Source organism: Armigeres subalbatus, chromosome 2 (assembly GCF_024139115.2).
Source record: "Armigeres subalbatus isolate Guangzhou_Male chromosome 2, GZ_Asu_2, whole genome shotgun sequence".
Taxonomy (NCBI): Eukaryota; Metazoa; Arthropoda; class Insecta; order Diptera; family Culicidae; genus Armigeres; species Armigeres subalbatus.
The window spans coordinates 395,991,676-396,014,283 of record NC_085140.1 but is presented as its reverse complement, the minus strand read 5'-3'; the positions used below and the strand labels follow the sequence as shown (position 1 = coordinate 396,014,283).

The following is a 22,608-nucleotide window of genomic DNA, read 5'->3' as shown; positions in this document are numbered from 1 at the left end:
TTTCGAAACGTAATAGCATTTTTTGTAGACCTTCCAGCTACGTACCTTCTTCGGCAAAGTCTTTCGGCATTTTCCAGACTATATGCTAACGTATTGAGTCACGTGATTGATGATAAATTGAAGCCGCTAAGAGCAAAAATGTAAAACAGTACGTTTTCCCTTACTAATCCCCATGTAAATTTAAAACGCGATGCGGCATGCGAGGTTGCAACCAATCGAGCCCATATTTTGCACAGTTGATTGGGGTCTCAAAAAGATTCAGAAAAACCTTGATCTCACTTGATCGGACAAAGTTTGCGTTTTTCCATACAACTGCGCCCCACTCTATTGTATATACAAGTGCGATAGTTTTGTTTTCATGGCTTGTTATGATTCAAAGAGGTTTCTGCCTCTCTTTTATCGTTGATCGTTATCTACTGAGAGCGATTTTTCTGCAAACCCTGGTTAAGAATATGCTTCTGAACTAAAATATTTAGAGTCTGAAGATTAGGAAGGCTGCACTTGAGAGGCACAAAGGCTTTTTTTCGAATAGCTCAGTTGCTTCGTTGCAAGAGGATTGCTTCAACTAGGACCAGTTGAAAAGCCGGTCAAGTTCAGGTTGGAATGTAGAGCCATATAAGAAGAAGATAATGCTAATGGCATAAGCCCACTCATCGTATCAAGATCACATATCCGAGAGGAGGGTGTTTGCCCTCGTGCGATGTTGCAGCAATTCTCGAGGTGTAAGCCCAGTTTTAATCGGGTGTCCCATACAAAGATCACAGTAAGATCGCAGCTACCAAGCGACACCATACTGAAGGTGGTACTTAGTACGATTCCGAATCCGGTCTAGGATTTTTTTTCGACTTCATAGCGCATAAAAATATCATCGTGTTAGTCTCATGAATGATACACAAATGTAAAAATGCTAACGGGCTTTTCACATTTTTTTTGTTTAAGCCCAATAATAATACAAAAATGTTTTCAATCATTTGAACGTATGAACTCGTTGGGTGTCCTTTTTGATTCAGCCTCAAATTTCCTGCAATCTTTATAGTAGCTTCGTATTATACGTCTACAGTCCGTACAAGCAATAAAAGGGCTATAGAAACGTCATTCATTAGTAGCACTTTTTTTATTCCTTGTTGGGTATCTTCATCACTGCGACCAGTTCATTGATCTATTGTTCCCCTTTTATTTTAGCTGAGTCATAATGACGTATCACTATTATTATTAGAGATCGTCACGGAATGACTCAAGGCATTATCCCAGTTCGGTACTACACTTCTCATGAAATGCAATACCGTATAGGGATTTGATCTCGAGATTTCAAAGGGTTCTATTAGCCCCTTGCTGAAGAACTTGCGTCTTTGATTAAAAAGTGCCGGACATTGGCATAATAAATGTTCAGAGTCTTCTTTCTGCATGCCACAAAAGCGACAAGGATCATCTTGAAGTTTTCCTAACAGCTTCAAGTGATAATGGCTCGGACAGTGGCCTGTTATAAGACCGGTATACATGGAAAGATCTTTTTTAGAAAGTTTTATGATTTTGCGAGTCACTGAAACGTTCGGAGTGATAAATCGCTTCGATTGCCTAGCAATAAACGTGCTACTCCAGTTGGTTACAACTTTCGAAGATTCCCAAGTCTTCAACTCTGCTATAAGAGAAGAGGCGGATGTAGCACAAAAAGGTTCTGGTCCCACAAAATCCTGAGATGACCCGAGCCTTGCCAATTTATCGGCTCTTTCGTTTCCATCAATTCCGCAGTGACCAGGAACCCAATACAAATTGACTTTATTACGACAAGACAATTTTTGGAGTGACTGAATACACTCCCAAACAGTTTTAGATGTGCATGTGGCCGATTTCAGAGCATTTAAAGCTGCTTGACTATCGGACATTATGCATATATTTGAATGTCTATAGTTTCTACTTTCGAATGATCGACTGTTTATTGTTATTTTAACTCAAAACGGCTACGCAGTCTTTAAGGAAAGACTGCGTTGCCGTTTTGAGTTAAAATATCTATAGTTTCTGCGTAAGCATATTGAGGAGCATTCTAGTATTGCTTGAATTTCTGCTTGGAATACAGTTGGCCATGATCCCATAGGAATTGATATGTCTATTCCTGGACCAGTTACTCCTGCTCCAACTCGATTGTTCATTCTTGAACCATCCGTATAAAAAATAATCGAGGTCGGAGGTCTGGCCCTCCCTGTTGCCACAAGTGACGTCCTGGATCGAATACTGCAAACTGTCGAGTGAAGTTGTATTTTTTTTTCATCCAATCTTCATTGTTCGACACTAAGGGGTTTATTCTAACAGTTTTAAGAATACTCAGGTGTCCTATCATACCACCTTCGAAGAGGTTTACGGATCTCTTTATCCTTAGAGCACTCTTCTCCGCTTCTAATGGTATCAACTGATGCAAAGGAAGTAGATAGAGTAGTGCTTCTAGTGCTTTCGTTGGTGTGCTTCTCATTGCACCAGTCGCAGTCATTGAAAAAGTTGCTAGTCTTTGAAGTTTTTCCAACATTCTTTGAGCCTTTACCTCTTTCGTTTTTGGCCACCAGACCAATGAGGCATAAGTAATCCTTGGCCTTACAATCGCTAAATAAATCCAATAGATCATTTTTGGCTTGAGACCCCACTGTTTACCCAATGTTCTTTTGCATATCCAAAGAGCATTTGTTGCTTTTTTTATAGCTTGCTCCAGGTGCGTATTCTAGCTTAGTTTACTGTCAAGATATACACCAAGGTATTTGACTGTATTTGAAAGTTCTAAAACTGTGCCTTTCAGTGTTATGTTTTTTATGGATTTTTTTTTCCTTCGTGTAAATGGTACAATAGTTGTTTTGGAAGGGTTTATGCTCAGTCCTTCTCTATCGCACCACGATGAGACGTAATTTAATGCTGTTTGAATTCTATTAGTGATAGTGCAATCATATTTCCCTCGTACGATTATGACTGAGTCATCAGCAAAGCCGATAATTTCAAAGCCTTGTGCTACCAGACTTTTGAGAAGATCATCAACTATTAAAGACCACAACAAAGGTGATAATACGCCTCCTTGTGGGCACCCTTTAACAGCTCTAACATTTATGAATGAGCTTCCCAGGTTTGCTGATATCTCTCTTTTTGATAACAATGCATTGATCAAAACCATATTTTGTCATTGCAGTTGTTATTGAATTATGAGATGTGTTGTCGCATGCTCCTTCAATATCAATGAAAGCAGCAAGTGAAATTTCTTTTGCATCAAAAGATTTTTTTTTTTTTTTTTAACTGATTTTATTTGCTAATTATCTAATACATGCATTTATCTCTTAGACTAGGTGTTCCGTGTTTTCTTAACACTATCATCCTTATTTGCTATGTTACGCTTTTAGTTATTATTAATACATTTCAATTGCCTCTGGCAGTTAGATTTTTTCCTCTGGTTGAATTGAACCATGTAGGAATTACAATGTTTTCAACTTAAACTAAACTTAACCTATTTTATACTAAGGGTACAAGGAGTTAATCGTTGCAATAGAAGATTGCAACGATTTTTGTCTAAAATTGAAATTATTTTGTTGGACATTTGTTGCAATGTCTCAATATTAGAAATTCTATGAAGTTCATTGGTACTATACCACGGAGGCAACTTCAGAATCATTTTCAAAATTTTATTTTGAATCCTCTGGAGTGCCTTCTTTCTGGTATTGCAGCAACTAGCCCATATTGGCACAGCATACAACATGGCAGGTCTAAAAATTTGTTTGTAAATCAAAAGTTTGTTCTTAAGACAAAGTTTTGATTTTCTGTTTATAAGTGGATATAGGCACTTAATATATTTGTTACATTTGGCTTGAAGGCCTTCAATGTGATTTTTAAAAGTTAATTTTTGATCTAGCAGAAGTCCTAAATATTTAGCTTCGCTAGACCAATTAATTGGAACCCCATTCATAGTGACAATATGTCTGCTAGAAGGTTTCAAATAAGAAGCTCTCGGCTTATGTGGGAAAATTATAAGCTGAGTTTTGGAAGCATTCGGGGAAATTTTCCAATTTTGCAAGTAAGTGGAGAAAATATCCAAACTTTTTTGCAATCTACTACAAATGACACGAAGGCTTCGCCCTTTGGCTGAAAGGCCCGTGTCATCTGCAAACAAAGATTTTTGACACCCTGGTGGTAAATCAGGTAAGTCAGAAGTAGAAATGTTATACAGTGTTGACCCGATTTTGTCACGCCCCGATTTTGTCTACCCCCGATTTTGTCTACCCCCGATTTTATCACGTTTTCCACCCGATTTTATCACGTCCCGATTTTGTCACGTTTTCGACCCGATTTTGTCACCCCAAAAAATTTTGTCATTCTTTTTATTTTCGTAAATAATACCAAAAGCAACATTGATTTTCATGAAATAACTTTCACCGCCTGTAGTTTATTACGAACGACTTCTGAGTACCTGGGAAATATTCTGTAAGCAATTTCGACAAGAAATAACGGGTACCGTTCACGCATTTGGCCTTTCCGAGGCATAAAATGATTCATATTTGTGGAATGAATTGAAAAAACTGAAAATATTTTTTTTCCAATTTTGTCACATACCCTGTTTTATCACCCCAAAATTCACCAGGGGGGTGATAAAATCGGGATATTACTGTACAATATGGGCCCCAGTATGCTGCCTTGGGGGACACCAGCCCTTACAGGTAATCTATCAGATTTAGTATTCTGATAGTTGACCTGCAGCGAGCGATCTGATAAATAATTTTGGATCAGTTTAATGATGTACAGAGGAAAATTAAAATTCATCAATTTTACAATCAAACCTTCATGCCAAACACTGTCAAATGCTTTCTCTATATCAAGAAGAGCAACTCCAGTCGAATATCCTTCAGATTTGTTGAGCCGAATTAAGTTCGTAACTCTTAATAACTGATGAGTGGTTGAATGCCCATGGCGAAAACCAAATTGCTCATCAGCAAAAAATAGAATTGTCATTAATATGAACCATCATTCTATTTAAAATAATCTTTTCAAACAGTTTGCTTATTGAAGAAAGCAAACTGATTGGGCGATAACTAGAAGCCTCAGCTGGATTTTGTCCGGCTTCAAAATTGGAACAACTTTGGCGTTTTTCCATTTATCTGGAAAGTATGCCAATTGAAAACATTTGTTAAATAAATTAACCAAAAAGGATAAAGAGCTCTCAGGAAGTTTTTTGATAAGTATGTAGAAAATACCATCATCACCCGGGCTTTCATATTTTTAAATTTTCTAGTAATAGATCTCACTTCATCCAAATTGGTTCCCAACGAAGGGTCAAAACATTCTCTTGATTGAGAATGTCTTCGAAGCTCCGTGTAACCTGATCCTCAATTGGACTAGTGAGACCTAGACTAAAATTATGGGCACTCTCGAACTGCTGAGCAAGTTTTTGAGCCTTTTCGCCATTTGTTAATAAAATTTTATTTCCCTCTTTAAGCGCTGGAATTGGCTTTTGAGGTTTTTAAGAATTTTGTTAATTTCCAAAAGGGTTTCGAACTGGGATCCAACTTCGAGACATTATTCTCAAAGTTGGTATTTCTCAGAATAGCGAAACGTTTTTAATTTCATTTTGCAAATCTCGCCAAATAACTTTCAACGCGGGATCGCGAGTTCTTTGGTATTGCCTTCTTCTCACATTTTTAAGACGGATCAGTAGCTGAAGATCGTCGTCAATAATAATGGAGTTGAATTTAACTTCACATTTCGGAATTGCAATGCCTCTGGCTTCGACAATTAAATTTGTCAAAGATACGAGAGCATTATCAATATCACTTTTGGTATCGAGAGGAATATCAACATCAAAATTCCTATCGATATACGTTTTGAGAGAATCCCAATCAGCTCTATGATAATTAAAAGTAGAGCTGATTGGATTATAAATGGCTTCTTGTGAGATTTCAAATGTCACAGGAAGGTGATCAGAGTCAAAGTCAGCATGAGTTACCAATTGGCCACACAGCTGACTTGAATCCGTTAAAACTAAATCAATTGTAGAAGGATTTCGACTGGAAGAAAAACAAGTTGGTCCATTGGGATATTGAATAGTATAATATCCCGCAGAACAATCTTCAAATAAAATTTTACCATTGGAATTGCTTTGAGCATTATTCCATGAACGGTGTTTGGCATTGAAGTCACCAATTACGAAGAATTTTGATTTGTTGCGAGTCAGAATTTGAAGATCAGCTTTCAACAAATTCTTTTGCTGCCCATTGCATTGAAAAGGCAAGTAGGCTGCAATGAAGGAAAATTGTCCAAAATTTGTTTCAACAGAAACTCACAAGGTTTGAAACCTTTGGTTTCAAACGAAGAAAATAATTTATGTTTGATACGTCTATTAATGACAATGGCGACCCCACCACAGGCGCTGTCAAGACGATCATTTCTGTAGATAAAATAGTTTGGATCTCTTTTAATGGAGAGTCCTGGTTTTAAATACGTTTCAGTTATAATGGCAATATGCACATTATGAACTGAAAGGAAGTGGAATAATTCATCTTCCTTACCCTTTAGAGAGCGGGCATTCCAATTTAGAACTTTCACGCAATTATTTGGATCCATTGAAACGGAGTCCGATAACAATTTTTTGTGTGTACTTTATACCAACCTGAACAGCTTCAGGAATGGTATTTGCTTTGAACATTGCATCAATCATGTGATGCAATTGTTCAGTTAAAACATCAAAGTTGGAAGCAGTCATGCTACCTGAATCGGCAACATGACCGTTATTTTCCGTTGGGACATGGGTATAAACCTCATTTTGAGAAGAGAAATTTGGTCTACCAGCAGCGATGTTTGCATACGTAGGTACATTGGAAAAATTGGAATTTACTGAAGTGCTTGCTACCCGTTGACGAGCGGCAAAATTTGTTTGTGAATTGTGGTGGGTATGAATTGCTCGACCGGTAACCGGTTTCGAAATTTGAGCGTTGGAAAAATTTCTACCCGTCGAATCAGGGATCCGATTGGAATTTCCCGTCATCAATTTTGCACGGGAATTCAAAACTTTTTTGCGTGAAGGGCATTCCCAGAAATTGGATTTATGATTGCCCCCACAGTTTGCGCACTTAAATTTATTGGAATCTTCTCTCACAGGACATGCGTCCTTGGCGTGAGAGGTTCCACCACAAATCATGCATTTAGCATCCATGTGACAATGTTTGGTTCCATGACCCCACTTTTGGCACTTACGGCACTGGGTAGGGTTTTGAATTTCCCCAGGCCTGCGGAAATGTTCCCATGTAACACGGACATGAGACATAATACAGGCCTTTTCCAAACTTTTCATATTATTTAGTTCACTTTTGTTAAAATGAACTAAATAAAATTCTTGAGAAATGCCCTCTGGGAAGTACCAGAATGGGATTTCTTTTTCATCTTAATTACTTGGACTGGTGAAAATCCAAGTAATTGAGAAATTTCAATTTAATCTCATCCAGTGATTTGTCATCACTGGGGAGACCTTTCAAGACGACTTTGAACAATCGCTCAGTTTTGTCGTCGTATGTGAAGAATTTGTGGCGCTTATCAGTTAAATAGTGAAGAAGACGTTTGCGATCGTCAAAGGATCCCGGCAAAACGCGGCAGTCACCCTTCCTAGCAATCTGAAATGAAACCTTGATCCCCTGAAGGTTACTCAAAATTTCATTCCGGAAGCCAGAAAACTCGGCAACAGATACCACAATTGGCGGAATCCTTTGCTTTTTCGCATGAATCGAATCACCTGGGCTAGAGGTAGATTCGATTTGCTCAATTTCATCATTAATCAAATCGAACTGATTGCTCAGTTCGATTGGAGAAGTTAGTTCGAAAGTTAGAAGGAATATCTGAATTCTCCAGCTTCCTTCTATTTTTTCCGCGCTTGGGCAGGACGGTCTTGAAACCTTGTTTCTTTGAAGGAAGTGGAGAATTCAGAGACTCCCCTTCCTCTTGTTTTGTTAATACTCATTGCTGAGCGTGGAGACGTGACCTTCTAAGAGGTTTTTTCCCAGAACGGTGTCCCTGCAGGATTACCACCGCTTGACGGAATTTTACTTCCGCAAACGGGTCCAACGTAAAACGAAGGCACGGGTCCTTGCAAAGATCGTAACGGGATCAGTGGGTACAAATAGCGCTAAGAAGCACCATTGAAATTAAAATAGCTTCGGGTAGTATTAAAAACTTCCTTCCGCAAAGAGAGAAAGAACCGCACAGCACGAAAGCAGATGCGGTCTGTTGCATCAAAAGATCTTTCTAATTTTGTAACCACCTCATGAAGAGCTGTTACTGAAGATTTTCCTTCCTGATACGCAAATTGATATTTGCTTTGGGGGATTTTGTTGACTTTATGTGTTCGTCAATTATTTTTTTCCATTGTTTTCAACATAATGGATGATAAACTTATTGGCCTAAAGGTTTTCGGGGCGGTTTTATCCCTTTTGTTTGCCTTAGGGATGAATGTGACCCTGACGTGTCGTCATCCAGTTGAAATGTAGCTCAAGGATAAGCCAGCCTGAAATATTTTTGTTAAAATGGGTGTGAAGGTTGCCTTTCCCTTCTGTAGCAGTACAGGAAAAATTCCATCCCTACCTGGTGACTTGAAGGGTTCAAAGGAATCAATCACCCATTCAAGTTTTTCCTCATTAAAAATGTGTTTGGCCAAAGCACAAGCATCATACCTGGTTCTTTCCAATCCAGACGTTTCAGCACTTACTAAGTGACTAGAAACTGTCTCGGTGATTGCGTATTCACCTGAGGTCTTAAATCTCACTACGTAATCCTTAGTAAGATAGTTAAAAAGATTGAAATGAATTATATTGTTCTAATTGTGTATAAACAAATAAAAAAGACCAAATAACAGAAAAAAATAGCTTGGAAACAATTGTCCGATTGAACAAGGGATTTAAAATAGAACAAAGAGTATTTAGGGGATTGAAGAGAATAGGCCTTTATTTTTTTAATTGAATTTTTAAAGCCGAGTAGTCAAAATTTGAATCAATTTGTAATGTTCACAGTAGTAAATTTAAAATTAAAAAATTCCATTTTCAGCCTATCAATGGATTATATTCCACATATATAATTTGCATCAGCGCCGATCCTTTCCATCCCAAATTCATCTTCTCCTTTTTCTTTGTTTGTATTTCATCCTCCTTCCCGCTTTGCTTTCTCCTAAAGTTTCTAAGTCATGTAACATTTTTGCATTCGTGCTTGTAGTTGCATACAATCCAAGTTAATTATTATGTATTGTCTTTTAAGCTATGCAATCGTTGACAATATTCCATTTAATTATAGACGCACCCTGTACAGAATAATCATTGTTTCTATGTATAACAATCACACAATAACTTTCAACTTTTAAACCCAGAGATAGCAATGAGATCTACCAGACATCGAACAGTAGAAGTGTATTAACCAATCAGTAAGCCAGCCAGTGTGATGTGTGGAAAATTGTGCAGGGCTTATCTAATCTGAAGCGAATAAAAAAATAACAAAACAGTTGACTGCCAACCGCTGTTATACTAAGTGAATCAGAAGCATCGCAAAATAAAGAAGAGTGCAGTCGCTTGTGGAAGAGCCAACAGCATAGTAAACCATACCGAACCAACATGAACGCTATGTGATTTTCGTTATTATGAGAAGTGAGAGCGCGCGCGGATTGCATTAATTATAATCAGTGAGTTTCAATAGAAGGTCTTTGGTCTGACGACTGAGCGCTTCTGTTAATCGAGGCTGTGGCGACGACGACGTCCACGATGACGATGATTCACAGAAACATAAGTCATAACCATTTGCAGCAGACAGTAGTAGTGTGCAATGTGAACTTTTAATATGAGCTACAAGTGAAAATCGTCAAACAAGAAAAAATATTCACAAAATAATGGGTGATACTAAAGTGAAACAACCATATTATGGCACTCCGCCCCATCACCAGCAGGCGACTACATCGAAGGCCCCCGTTGCAGTAGGATCTACCGTTGCTGATGTCCAGAAAGGAAGTCCTTCTAGTTTAAAGAGTGGCGGTGGTGGTACCAGCAAGGAAGATGGTGCAGCCAAGAGTCCTAGCAAATATGAACAGCTTAAAAGTCGAAAGGCTGAGTTGGAGAAGAGGCTTAACGAAAAATATGCTCAGTTACAACAAGTCAAACGCGAAGAGGCTCAACTCATTGGTATGTATCCGAGTGATTTCAGTGCTGGCATTGGAAGTCAAGATCAAAACGGAACGGCGCCCACCTTGAGACGGAAGATCGGCACAAGCTTTAAACTACCGGAGAACCTACTGAATAATAAAGAGGATGATATAAATAAGCTGCTGCTCGAAAAACAAATTCAACAACAGATATCAGAAGCTTCGCTGCGGATGTCTAACGATACCGCTCAATCTAAGTCGGTTCGAAGGACACACAAGCAAAACTATGAAACTGCTCAGCAGAAATTACTAGCAATTAATCAAAATCTAAGCGTACTCAAGAAACGTCAACAGCAAGCTGCTGAACAACAGAAAGCTCCTCCTGCAACTCGAGATGATATAGACATTCATAAAAGCAGCAACTTCAATCGATTTCGATCAAACAGCAATAGTAGTAGCATGGTGATGATGAATGTATCCGAGCGAAGGAACTCGGTGAAATCAAACACCTCCTCAAATCATTCTAGCACCCTGAATAGCTCAATTGGTTCCGCTTCCAAACAGCAACAGCTTCTTGTTCAAATCCCAAGTCAGCAGCATCCAAACCATTATCATTCGCAGCAGATCTCTCCGTACTCGATCCATTCAGGTACCCTTTCGGTTATGCCATCGGGTTCGCAAAGTATGACTCCTGCTACTTCAGCCGCGATGGTATCTCAGCTGAGTATACTAAGACACCGTGGTCGACACGATAGCTTTAGTGGTATGATTAGTTATGATTTGAGTGGTACCTCTGGAGACACGACCAAATTATCACCAGTCAGCGGGGGCAGTGGGCATCACCATCATCTTCATCAACACCATCATTTCCAGCAACAGCAGCCACAGGGGCAAAGCGGTCCTCATCGATTGAATAAATTAATACAGCAACAATTACACAGTTATAGCCCTCCTCCGGGTCATCACTCACATGTAGGTAACTACGCTATGTCACCTCCAGTAAGTGGTGGATCGTCAACCGGTACGGGACCAGCTTTTGTATATGATGCGAAAATGATCTCGAGACTTCAACCTCCTCCTCCACCACCTCCTCTCCCAGCGGCAAGCGCTTTGAATGACCAAAACTACTGTCCCAATACATTGCCTGGCTTAAATTACGATCAACAACAGGACAGTACTGCCGCTGGTCTCGGTGGTTATTGGATGCTACTAGAAACGGGCGAAAAAGTTTGGTGTGCTGTTGACAACCGCTTCTCAAGCCTGGATCGAAAGCAAGGTGGAGGCAGTATGAAACTTTCCCGTTCTAAGCTTAGTCAGCACGCGCACGCTGCCCCTATCAAAAGCAACTCGATGGGAAATTTTGATTTCATCAACAAACAACATCAGCAACAACAACGACAGCAATCGGATGAATCCATTCAGCCCGATACTATTTCGGTAACATCAGGTTCCAGTGAACATAAGAAACGAGAAAAGGTTTGGCGGGAAACTTCGTTGGATAGCCCTGTTGTAAAACACAAGGTACTACAAGGTTCGATGAGCGTGAATCCTCCTGCGCTTCCAGCATATCCAGAACCTCCACCACCACCACCTCCACATTACAACTATTCATCGCATTCAAACTCCGTACAAACTCCTCTACATATCAACACAAGTAACAATTACGGTTTATCATCTCCTTCGTCGCCCTTGCTACTGTCACCTCAACAAATGAAGTACTACCAACAAAAACAGCAGCACATATTAGAGCAGCAACGACAGCAACAACAAATCAGGATAAGACAACTAGAAGAACAAAAACAACAAGCGTATCTACTAGAACAACAACAGCAACATCAACAAATGCTTCAGCAAAAACATCTTCGATCACCACCACAACCGCCGAAACATCAATCCCAATTTGCACCAACTACCCATACTCTGAACCAGCAACAAAGACAGCAGCAGCATCTAGACCTCCTCCCTCATTCCCCACAGTTCTACGATCGGGAAAACCATAATCTTCCTCCACACTACTACCAATCCCACGAAGCTAATCCACCGCAAAACAATCTTTCCTCGCGCCATCCTGATCTTCTCATATCACCAACCCTTTCGACATCATCATCGAACACCCTCACATCTCCCACCCTACAGCGACCCGTATCGTGCGTTTCCCCGACCCCTTCCACAATAACAACCACGTCTGCTGGTGCAGCATCCAGCGGCGGAATTCATCTAACGCCGGACATCCAAACGGAATCCCCGAAGAATGTAACCGTGGTTCAGCAGGGTAAAATACAGCCCTACAAGGAAGTTACCAAACCGTTCGAAATGTCCGACTTCTACAAATATTCCACCAAATACCGGCAAAAGCAGCAAATGCAGCATCAACAGCAGCAGCAGCATCAGCAGTATCCTCAGCTTCCGACGACTGCAAGCGAAGAGCTGAGTCCGAATGGGAACAGTTCCGGCGGCGGAGAAATGATCCAGAAGGTGATCTATCGACCGCCCAACCCGTCGATTTGTCATCCCGTCAACTACAACTGAACAGCGAGTAAGTCCGAGTGATTAGTACTATTATGTTTTCATATTGAAAGCTATTGTTTGTTTAACAATTATAATCTTCAACGATATAAGTTAGTCTACGTATAATTTTCCTTGAAGAAAATTTTTATTGTAGGACTGGTTGAGCTACCGCTAGAATCCTAGAGAATGGGCGGTATTCATGAAGCACTGTTTGGGAATGGCTCTTCCTTGTTCATGATTAGTTTCCATCGGTCTTGCTATAAAAAGATTTTTTATACATATTGGGTGTTCCATTCTATTCAGCGTTTGGTTAGTGTTACTAGTTAGAAGAATTTGAATGTCAATCTCGGTTCACCTTTTTCTTTTTTTTTTGGAAAGGGATGTTTTGTAGTGGAGATTTGTTTGAGCATAAAATATAAAAATATATCGAATGAGGTAAGAATTTTCGTCGTACCGTAAAATAGGGCAAATAGAAACCAAATTTCCTTATAAATAATCCGGTCAATCAAGTTAATTACCTGTTTTTCTGGTATTGGATAGGGTGGTCCAATTTACAATGACATTAATTTACAATGTTCTGAAAACTCATTTGTGAATATGTACATTATGTGGATGATTTTGATTTGAAACATGTATTGGAGGTAACCCTTTCTTTTATTTCAATCAAAGTTAATTGCCTATTTTCCGGGTATGGCAATCACACATATCCTCTACTTGATTAGTTCATTTGCTGATGAAAAATGTGTGTAGCTTCGACTATGTGTCCGATTGGGGAATCTTGGGCTCATTCAGTAGCCGCTAAGTTGCGATGGCCGCCGAATATTATTCGCAGCTTAGTTGGTTAAAAGCACCAGTCCAGCGTACTAAGGGTCGTGGGTTCGAATCCCATCAAAGGAAAGTGATTACCTTCAATCTTCTTCTTCTTCTTATTGGCATTACATCCCTACACTGGGACAGAGCCGCCTCGCAGCTTAGTGTTCATTAAGCACTTCCACAGTTATTAACTGCGAGGTTTCTAAGCCAGGTTACCATTTTTGCATTTGTATATCATGAGGCTAAACACGATGATACTTTTATGCCCAGGGAAGTCGAGACAATTTCCAATCCGAAAATTGCCTAGACCGGCACCGGGAATCGAACCCAGCCACCCTCAGCATGGTCTTGCTTTGTAGCCGCGCGTCTTACCGCACGGCTAAGGAGGGCCCAATACATTTCTCAAATTAAAATCTTCCACATAATGTACATATCATATTCATATCTGAGTTTGCAGAACATTAGAAATAATATTACTATGCTATAATAATCTTAAAATCATCCGGAAACATGCTTTTGTTTTATTTAGATACTGCATGGGCCCTCCCCTGAATGAGGAAAAAAAATAAGGGGATACTAAAATAAATCCCACAAACATATTACACTAAAGCTAATTTCGGATTTCCAATCATGTCTAGTAATATTTGATTGAATTTAAAAATATTTCATGAAACCAATTAAATCCACGATTCCAAAATATATAAGTCCCACAGAACTTGAAAATTTTGAGATTATTTTCGAAGTTTAAGATTTCTTCTAGGAATATTCTCCGTCTGTTTGAAATCCCTATTTTTTTTTTGTAAATTCAAGATTCTACTGCAGTCTTGGGAACATCAGTACACTTTAATAGAATTTATTTGGATATTCTTAAATTCTTTAACTGCAAAACTTTTTTTGCGCTCAAAACGGGGGAGCGTAAATTGAATCAGAGCCTAAAAAGAGGGAGCGTTATTTCGAATTTAGGGCGTAAAAAAGGGAGCGTTATTTGGAATTTTGAGCGTAAGAAAATAGAGCGCTATTTGGAATTTAGAGCGTAAAAAAGGTTGTAAATTTTTTGGTAAGAAAAGTTTGATATTTAACTTACTTTTAGTCTTAAGATGTGTCATTTACCAATTTCGGTATTAGGGTCGTCCAAATTGTTTTCGTTATCATGGTTGTCCAATTGTTTGAGTGCTGAACTGCTGAGGCCTTAAGATGTTCTTGGTACGCCAAGAAATCAAGAAGTCATAAGTTGTGGAGATCCTTGATGACGCATAGTAAGACGTTCGTCATCATTTTCAAGTATTTATAGTTTTTTGAGAACCTCCTGGAACCTGTGTTTTGCTATACATATGATAGAATGCGTACATTGGATATGTTCATGGTCATCCAAGAAAACCCTGGAATAGGCCTTAAGATCTACACGCGTAACCAGAGATCTTTCAGATTGTTTCAAAAGTGGTACATGCCCTTTGTGGTACGTAGAATAGAATGCGTCCATTGCGTAGGTTCTTGATAACCCAAGAAAACCCTGGAATAGGTCTTTAGATCTACACGCTTAGAGATCTTTCGGCTTGTTTCAAAAGTGGCACAAGCTCTTTGTGGTACGTATAATAGAATGCGTGCATTGACTAGGTTCATGGCCATCCAATAAAACCCTGGAAAAGGCCTTGAGATCTACACGCGTAACCAGAGATCTTTCAGATTGTTTCAAAAGTAGTACAGGCCCTTTGTTGTACGTAAAATAGAATGCGTCCATTGCATAGACTCATGGTCATCCAAGAAAACCCTTAAATAGGCCTTAAAATCTACACGCGTAACCAGAGATCTTTCGGATTGTTTCAAAAGTGGTACATATCTTTTGTAGTACGTAGAATAGGATGCGTCCATTGCGTAGGTTCTTGGTAATCCAAGAAAACCCTGGAATAGTACTCAAGATCTACACGCGTAACCAAAGATCTTTAAGCTTGTTTCAAGAGTGGTACAAGCCCTTTGTGGTACATAGAATAGAATGCGTCCATTGCATAGGCTCATGGTCATCCAAGATAATCATGGAATAGGCCTTAAGATCTACACGCGTAACCACAGTAATCCATCAAGCAGATTGATCCACCGATCTTGACTCTATGGAGTTCGTAGACTTCCTGGAACCCACGACGACAACAAGAAGGTCACAAGGAGTCACACAACTAGTTTATTTTTCAATAACTGCCTCTATTAAGGATATTGATCCTCATATCTTGACACTATGGAATTTGTAGACTACTTGGGACAAATGACAACAACATGGACTACCTGGAATACAAACATACCAAGTAGGGGTAAGGGGCCCTCCTTAGCCGTGCGGTAAGACGCGCGGCTACAAAGCACGACCATGCTGAGGGTGGCTGGGTTCGATTCCCGGTGCCGGTCTAGGCAATTTTCGGATTGGAAATTGTCTCGACTTCCCTGGGCATAAAAGTATCATCGTGTTAGCCTCGTGATATACGAATGCAAAAATGGTAACTTGGCTTAGAAACCTTGCAGTTAATAACTGTGGAAGTGCTTAATGAACACTAAGCTGTGAGGCGGCTCTGTCCCAGTGTGGGGATGTAATGCCAATAAGAATAAGAAGAAGAAGTAGGGGTAACACAACTTGTTTGTTCTTCAGTAACTGCCACCATTACGGAAGTCGATCCACAGACCTTGAATCTATGGAGTTCGCAGACTACCTTGAGCCCACGACAACAACAAGAACTACTTGGAATACAATCATATACCTAGGCCACACAACTTGTTTATTCTACAATAAGTGCCTCTGGTGACAACGAGATGGAGCTCGTTGTTTGAGATCCAGTTGTGAGGCCACCAGGCCCGAATTATATACCGCAGGCATCTGTTAATGAACACCTGCAGCCGTTGAGTGTTCTCCACTGATACACACCATGTTTCGCTAGCGTATAACAGCACAGATTTCACGTTAGAATTGAAAATTCGTATTTTGGTGCGTTATCTGCCTGTTTTTCCAGATATTTCTTAAACTCGCAAAGGCTGCCCTTCCTTTCTTGAACCGTGCGCCTATGTCGATCTTGGTACCGCCGTCTGACGCGATTTGGCTACCAAGATATTGGAAGCTTTCAACATTCTCCACTGATTGCCCGGCTACTGTGAAACTGGAAGGAGTTACCGTGTTTACATCCAACGATTTGGTTTTGTTGACGTTGATGACTAAACCTGCCGAAGAGGAGCGCTCGGCAAGGTCGTTGAGCTTACTCTGCATATCAGAGCGCCGTTGCGCGAGGAGTGCAACGTCATCAGCCAATTCGAAGTTGTTTAGGTGCTCCATGGTTATAGGCTGCCACTTCGCATGCAAGCATAAATTCTGTTCCTAGAACATCCGCAGTACTGAGATCATCTAAAAACAGCTTCCGAAACTAATCCAAATTTGCCGCACATAAATGCTCCTATAGGGCGTAAAAAAGGGAGCGTTATTTCGAATTTGGAGCGTAAAAAGAGGGAGCGTTATTTGGAATGTTTAGCGTAAACGGAGGGAGCGTTTTACAGTAATTTCAAAATTAAGGAACCAATAGAACGTATACAACGTAAGTCCTAACATTTTTCTAAATCAAAAAAATTGGACGAATTAAATGTTGAAAATTCGAAAATTTTCCACAGAAATCCAAAATTTACTTTGAAATTTAGTTTTCCACAACAGCGCATGACCTTTAAGCGCCTATATGGAGTACATACGTTGTTATTGGTTTTGTACCGAGTCCAGTTGAATTTAAAGACCAATAGGTTTAATGTCTAGAATGATCCGGTTTGGCCATATCTAAATCGTCAATCATGCGCATGGCCTCTAAGGGCAGGTATGGACACCATGGATTGCTATTGGTTTTAAACCAAGCCTAATTGACCTAGTAGGCTAAGCTTCTGAACCCCAGAATGCTTTGGAGAACCTAAAACATCTGTAGAAATATTGACTGCTCTCGTTGTTCGTCATCTCTGAAATAGCATTGGGAGTTTTTTTTTAGGAAAAAACGTGCTAAAATCGTTCATGCGCGGTATTATTGTGCAATTTTCGCCAGACTTAAAAAAATATATCATTATACAAAGTTGTAGGAAAAAACATCATGGTGAAAGTCCACTATACAATGCTTTCTATATGTAACCTTTGGAACGAGCTATTGAGAAATAATCGGCTACATTCTTAATTCGCCTACCCCACGCTCAATAAATAAGACTCGTCGAGAAATCTACGACATACTGGAAACGTGTTTTTTTTTTCGATATCTAGCTGAACGTATGCGTTGTCGGTAACAAAAAAATACAGAAATAATATCGGAATCTGTTTGACTGGACAATTGCGGTTGATTCAATTGAAACATTTCAGATCATCTTCTCCTACGTGTATTGTTAAAAAGCCATTCCCAACCCTCTAGTGCGTTTCCTACCATTAAGTTCATCATTACCACTCTGTCTTCATGCTGCTAATATCGTTAATATGGACAAGCCAGGCTTATGAGAAAAGAACTTGTACGTACGAGATGAAGAAAACGATGCATCTAAACTCGATTGTTTATGTTTGACATAAATATGGATGGAAAATATTGCTGAGATGTCTAGATAAAGTTGTTAACACGCATGTTTGATTTCAAACTCGACAATGGCAATTAACGTTACGTTTCAGATTAACACACTATAGCTAAATCAATATTGAGACATAAAGCTCCTCTAGGAAACATATGTGATTAAAGGTAGCAGAGGTGATATTTTTGATTTATTTTGATTTATTATCGAAATATAGGGCAACAAGACCTCTTTTCCATACTTCATGACTTAATGAACTTGAGTTTACTCAATTCGACTAAGAGAGAATAGCCACAAGTCTGCAACTCCATAAATAGCTTACGAGACCGAATGCATTTAATTGAAAACAAGTGTAAACCAATTAGCATCCCACATTTACAGAGATAAGACTGTCAGCTACTTGGACAAGTAGCTACACATGAACCGTTGCTAGTAAAAGTGGTCCTACATTAATTAGTTCCATGGTATGGTACATGAATATATTCATTTAATTATTGTTTTCGTCCCGATTTCTTTCAAACATTTTTGTTAAACTTCTATGTGTCTTGATTTTTTAAAACATGTTTTATCATGAATTTGTTCGTTGTAATTGCTAGCTCGGAACTATTGGATATCGCCTCTCGTTGAATTTACTCCAATGGACATGTACCATTTTTATTGGCAATGGTTCAAATTACTAATGGTAATGCCATGGAGCACTACTAGACTGCTGTTTCTACACGTAATAAACATCAATTCTATCGTCGGCCTTAACATTTGATTGTGAATAATTGAACAAGCAATACACAATATGAACAAATTTTCCAAAAAAGAGAAAATCAAAAAAGTACCTTGAATTATAGTTCAGATAGGCATAGTTAGTAGCAAAGTCATACACAATATTTTCAGATTGTTCTATACTATAGGGATAGCTTTTAAAATCATAATTCCCAGAAACAAAACAAAAAAATATGCAAGAAAAATTTAATTTACACACACATATATTGTTGATAATGTAGAGTAAGCGTATTGAGACAATAAAATAAAATCCACAAAAAAATTGTTGGAGCTGTCATTGGCAGGGGATTAAACCAATAAAGGTGTAATATTCAGATTACGATCATTTCCGAAGTATTTGAGATGATAATTGACAATAAGAAATGAAATGAAAATAACTTTGCATCAAGATATTCTTTACCATGTCAATAAATTCGTAATCTGAATAGGCTATAAGGCTGAATAAAAACGGTCTTATTATGATATTTGAAATCGACTTTGATGTGATTTTGGTCTGCCTTTGTAAATAATGTTTGCTAAAACTGTTGATGAATTAAAATTTATTGATTGTGTAATTGCTCTACATTGTAGAAATATTGCAAATAATACACTGGTTAATTCGTTTTAAGATAGAAGTGTGGTATACACCTATATACAATTTTGTATGATAGCTTATATTGAATAAAGTGCATATTGATTTACGAAGAAAATTTGGTCTATCTTCGTAATTCATATCCGAAATTCTTTTCATTTTAAATGAATTCTAAGAGATTTTATGAAAATAAAAATTATGTATTACTACCCAATATTGACCCCAAAATTAATATCACAAGTTGTTTTCATTATTCCGAAAATTCCTTTTTAGTATTATAGTTTTAGTACAATAGATATTTAAGTAACAAAAAAATTATTCCGATAATTAAAAAAACAGATTATTGATACCTTTCTCGTTTTTGCATTTCTCGTATTCGCATAAGCGTCCCATGACAGTTGTCTTCTACTTGAGAAATATGTCGTTAAATTTTTCAATCTCGTTTTCCGTGTAATTTTTCCATGTAAATTAAAAAAAGTCGAATAAATCGATAAAACCCACCATCTTTCGGAAATTTTGGCATAATATTGTTTATCTGTATTGTATACAGTGCTATTTATTTATTTATTACCAGACTAAGGCCGGAGTGGCCTGTGCAGTACTCAAAAGTTTTCTCAATTCAGCTCTATCAATAGTTGCACGTTGCCAACCACGCAGTCTGCGGAGGGTCCGCAAATCGTCCTCCATCTTATCGATCTACCTGTCGCTGTGCACCTCGCCTTCTTGTTCTCGTCGGATCGTTGTCGGGAACCATTTTCATCAGATTACTGTCCGACATTCTGGCTACGTGCCCGGCCCATCTCAGTCTTCCGATTTTCGCGGTGTGAACGATGGATGGTTCTTCCAACAGCTGATTCAACTCGTGGTTCATTCGCCTCCTCCACGTACCGTCCGCCATCTGCACCCCATCATAAATGGCACGCAGCACTTTCCTTTCGAAAACTCCCAGTGCGGGTTGGTCCTCCACGAGCATCGTCCAGGTTTTGTGTCCATAGAGAACTACCGGTCTAATAAGCGTTTTGTAAACAGTCAGTTTGGTATGGCGGCGAACTCTATTTGATCGGAGCGTTTTGCGGAGTCCATAGTACGTACGATTTCTTGCCATGATGCGTCTTCGAATTTCTCTGTTGGTATCGTTATCGGAGGTCATCAGTGGGCCCAAGTACACGAATTGTTCAACCAACAATACAAACTCGTGGTGTCTGGCTTACGTTGTCCTCTCTTGAGCCCCTTTCTATAATGTATTTCGTCTTCGACGTGTTGATGACTAGTCCCATTGGCGTAACTACCTCCGACGCCTAGGGGGGGCTATAGCCCCTTTATATTTTTTCTCAAAATTGACCCTCTTTTTGAAAATTCTCGAATATTTTAACATCTCATCAAGATATCAGCGGTAATGTGACAAATTCAGTCCAACCACCTAAGGCAATTGCGGATCCATCAAACTCATTCATATTATTCTCTTTTCTCAAGCACGTGCACGTGTGCACGTGTGAGCAATAACTCACAGTCTATGTTTAATTGCGCTCGACTAGCGTCAGGCAGTGGATATATTTGCATACTTCATAAATATTCTATCTATCTCAAATGAGAAAAAATAGTGCAACTTTCCATGGATTCCGCCGAGAATCTTCCAAGAATTCTGATGAGAATCCTTTAGTGATCCTGACTGGAATGTTCTAGGGACTCCGACGGGAATCTCTAGATATTTCGACCAGAATACCGATGGGAGCCTCCAGGGATCATGAAGGGAATCCACCAGAGATTTCGGAGGGAATATTTCAGGAATTCCAACGGAAAAATTTCAAGGATTCCGACGAGAATGAATCAGAGATCCTTCACCCTCCAGGAATTTCGACGGGAATATTTCAGGAATTTGAAAGGGAATATTCCAGGGATTTCGTCGAAAACCCTCCAGGAATTCCAATATGATGGTTCCAGGTATTTCATGAGCAATGTTCCAGGGATGAAGACGCATATCGTCGAAGGATTCGGAAGCAATACGTCGAAGAACTTCGAAGCAAATCGTCGAGCGAATTAATCCTTCAGTTATTTCGAAAAGAATCCTCCAGCGATCCCGAAGGGAATCCTCCAATAATGTTGAAGCAAATCGTTGAGGGATTCCGATGCAAATCATCGAAGGATTTCGAAGCAAATCGTCGAATGGTTCCAAAAAAAATTCGTTAAGGGACTCTGAACAAAATCTATGATAAATTCTGAAGCAAACCGTCGATGTATTCCGAAACGAAACGTCGAATGATTCTGAAGCAACTCTTCGCGGGATTCCGAAACTAATCGTCAGCCGGATTCCTTATCGTCTAGGGGGGCTAATTTTTTTCTAGGGAGGGCTTAGCCCCCCCTAGCCCCCCCTTATTTACGCCAATGACTAGTCCTATCCGTTTAGCTTCGCTTTGCAGTATGATGTAGGCTTCCCCCATCCTCTCAAAGTTTTTTTATTCCTTTATTTATTTGTTAGGCACTCTGTGATACTTAACCGCTACTGTGCCGAGATCTACTGTGGTATTCTGCTCTACAGAATCCACACAGAATCTATTTTTAGATTTCCATTACCATTATTGTTGTCGTTGCCAGTCCATCTCATCGTGAGTCCATTGTGTCCGTTTGTCCATGTCGTGTATTCAATGATCGTTGCATTGTTCGGTTGCCATTAATCCGGGTAACGTTGGAGGAATGCCTCCGAGGAGAACAAGTTGTCAGTCGTCATCGGGCAGCCGTGACGGTAAGGCGCGTACCCCAAACGCCACCGTATGGGCTGCGGATCTGGCGACTGACGAGGGTTTGTTGGAGGGGCTGGGAATCGAACCCATGACCATTCGCGAAAGTGTAGCCAAATACGCTACGGGACCCCCCTACCTCTCAAAGTTACGTGCCATAATATATATGTCGTTACTACAAAAGTTCAACTCAATGGACGCAGTGGTTCTACGTCCCAACAAAAAAAAATCTATGTTGTTGGCGAAACTAAATAACTGGACGGACTTTGTGAAAATCGTACCACTCGTGTCAACCCCTGCCCTTCGTATTACTCCCTCCAAAGCGATGTTGAATAGCAGACACGAAAGACCATCACCTTGCCGTAATCCTCTGCGCGTTTTGCAGGGACTCGAGATTGCCCCTGAAACTCAAACTACGCACATCACCCGATCCATCGTCGCCTTTATCAACCGTATCAGTTTATCAGGAAATCCGTTTTCATGCATTAGCTGCCATAGCTGGTCCCGATCGATTGTATCATATGCGGCTTTGA

General features: G+C 39.5%; 1 protein-coding gene across 12 annotated transcripts in view; it reads left to right on the top strand.

Moving 5' to 3' along the window:
- The window catches only part of LOC134213227 (ubiquitin carboxyl-terminal hydrolase CYLD), a 56,243-nt gene that overhangs the window by 7,717 nt on the left and 25,918 nt on the right, over positions 1-22,608 (top strand). For 3 of the 12 annotated variants that reach the window (XM_062691989.1, XM_062691988.1, XM_062691990.1), the window contains exon 2: positions 9,362-12,659. In XM_062691989.1, the coding sequence (XP_062547973.1) occupies positions 9,875-12,652 (2,778 nt within the window). In that variant the 5' untranslated portion in view covers positions 9,362-9,874 and the 3' untranslated portion in view covers positions 12,653-12,659. Of the gene's footprint in view, positions 1-9,361; positions 19,459-22,608 lie in introns of those variants that run through there. The other 9 variants (XM_062691994.1, XM_062691993.1, XM_062691996.1 and 6 more) reach the window with 7 other exon arrangements.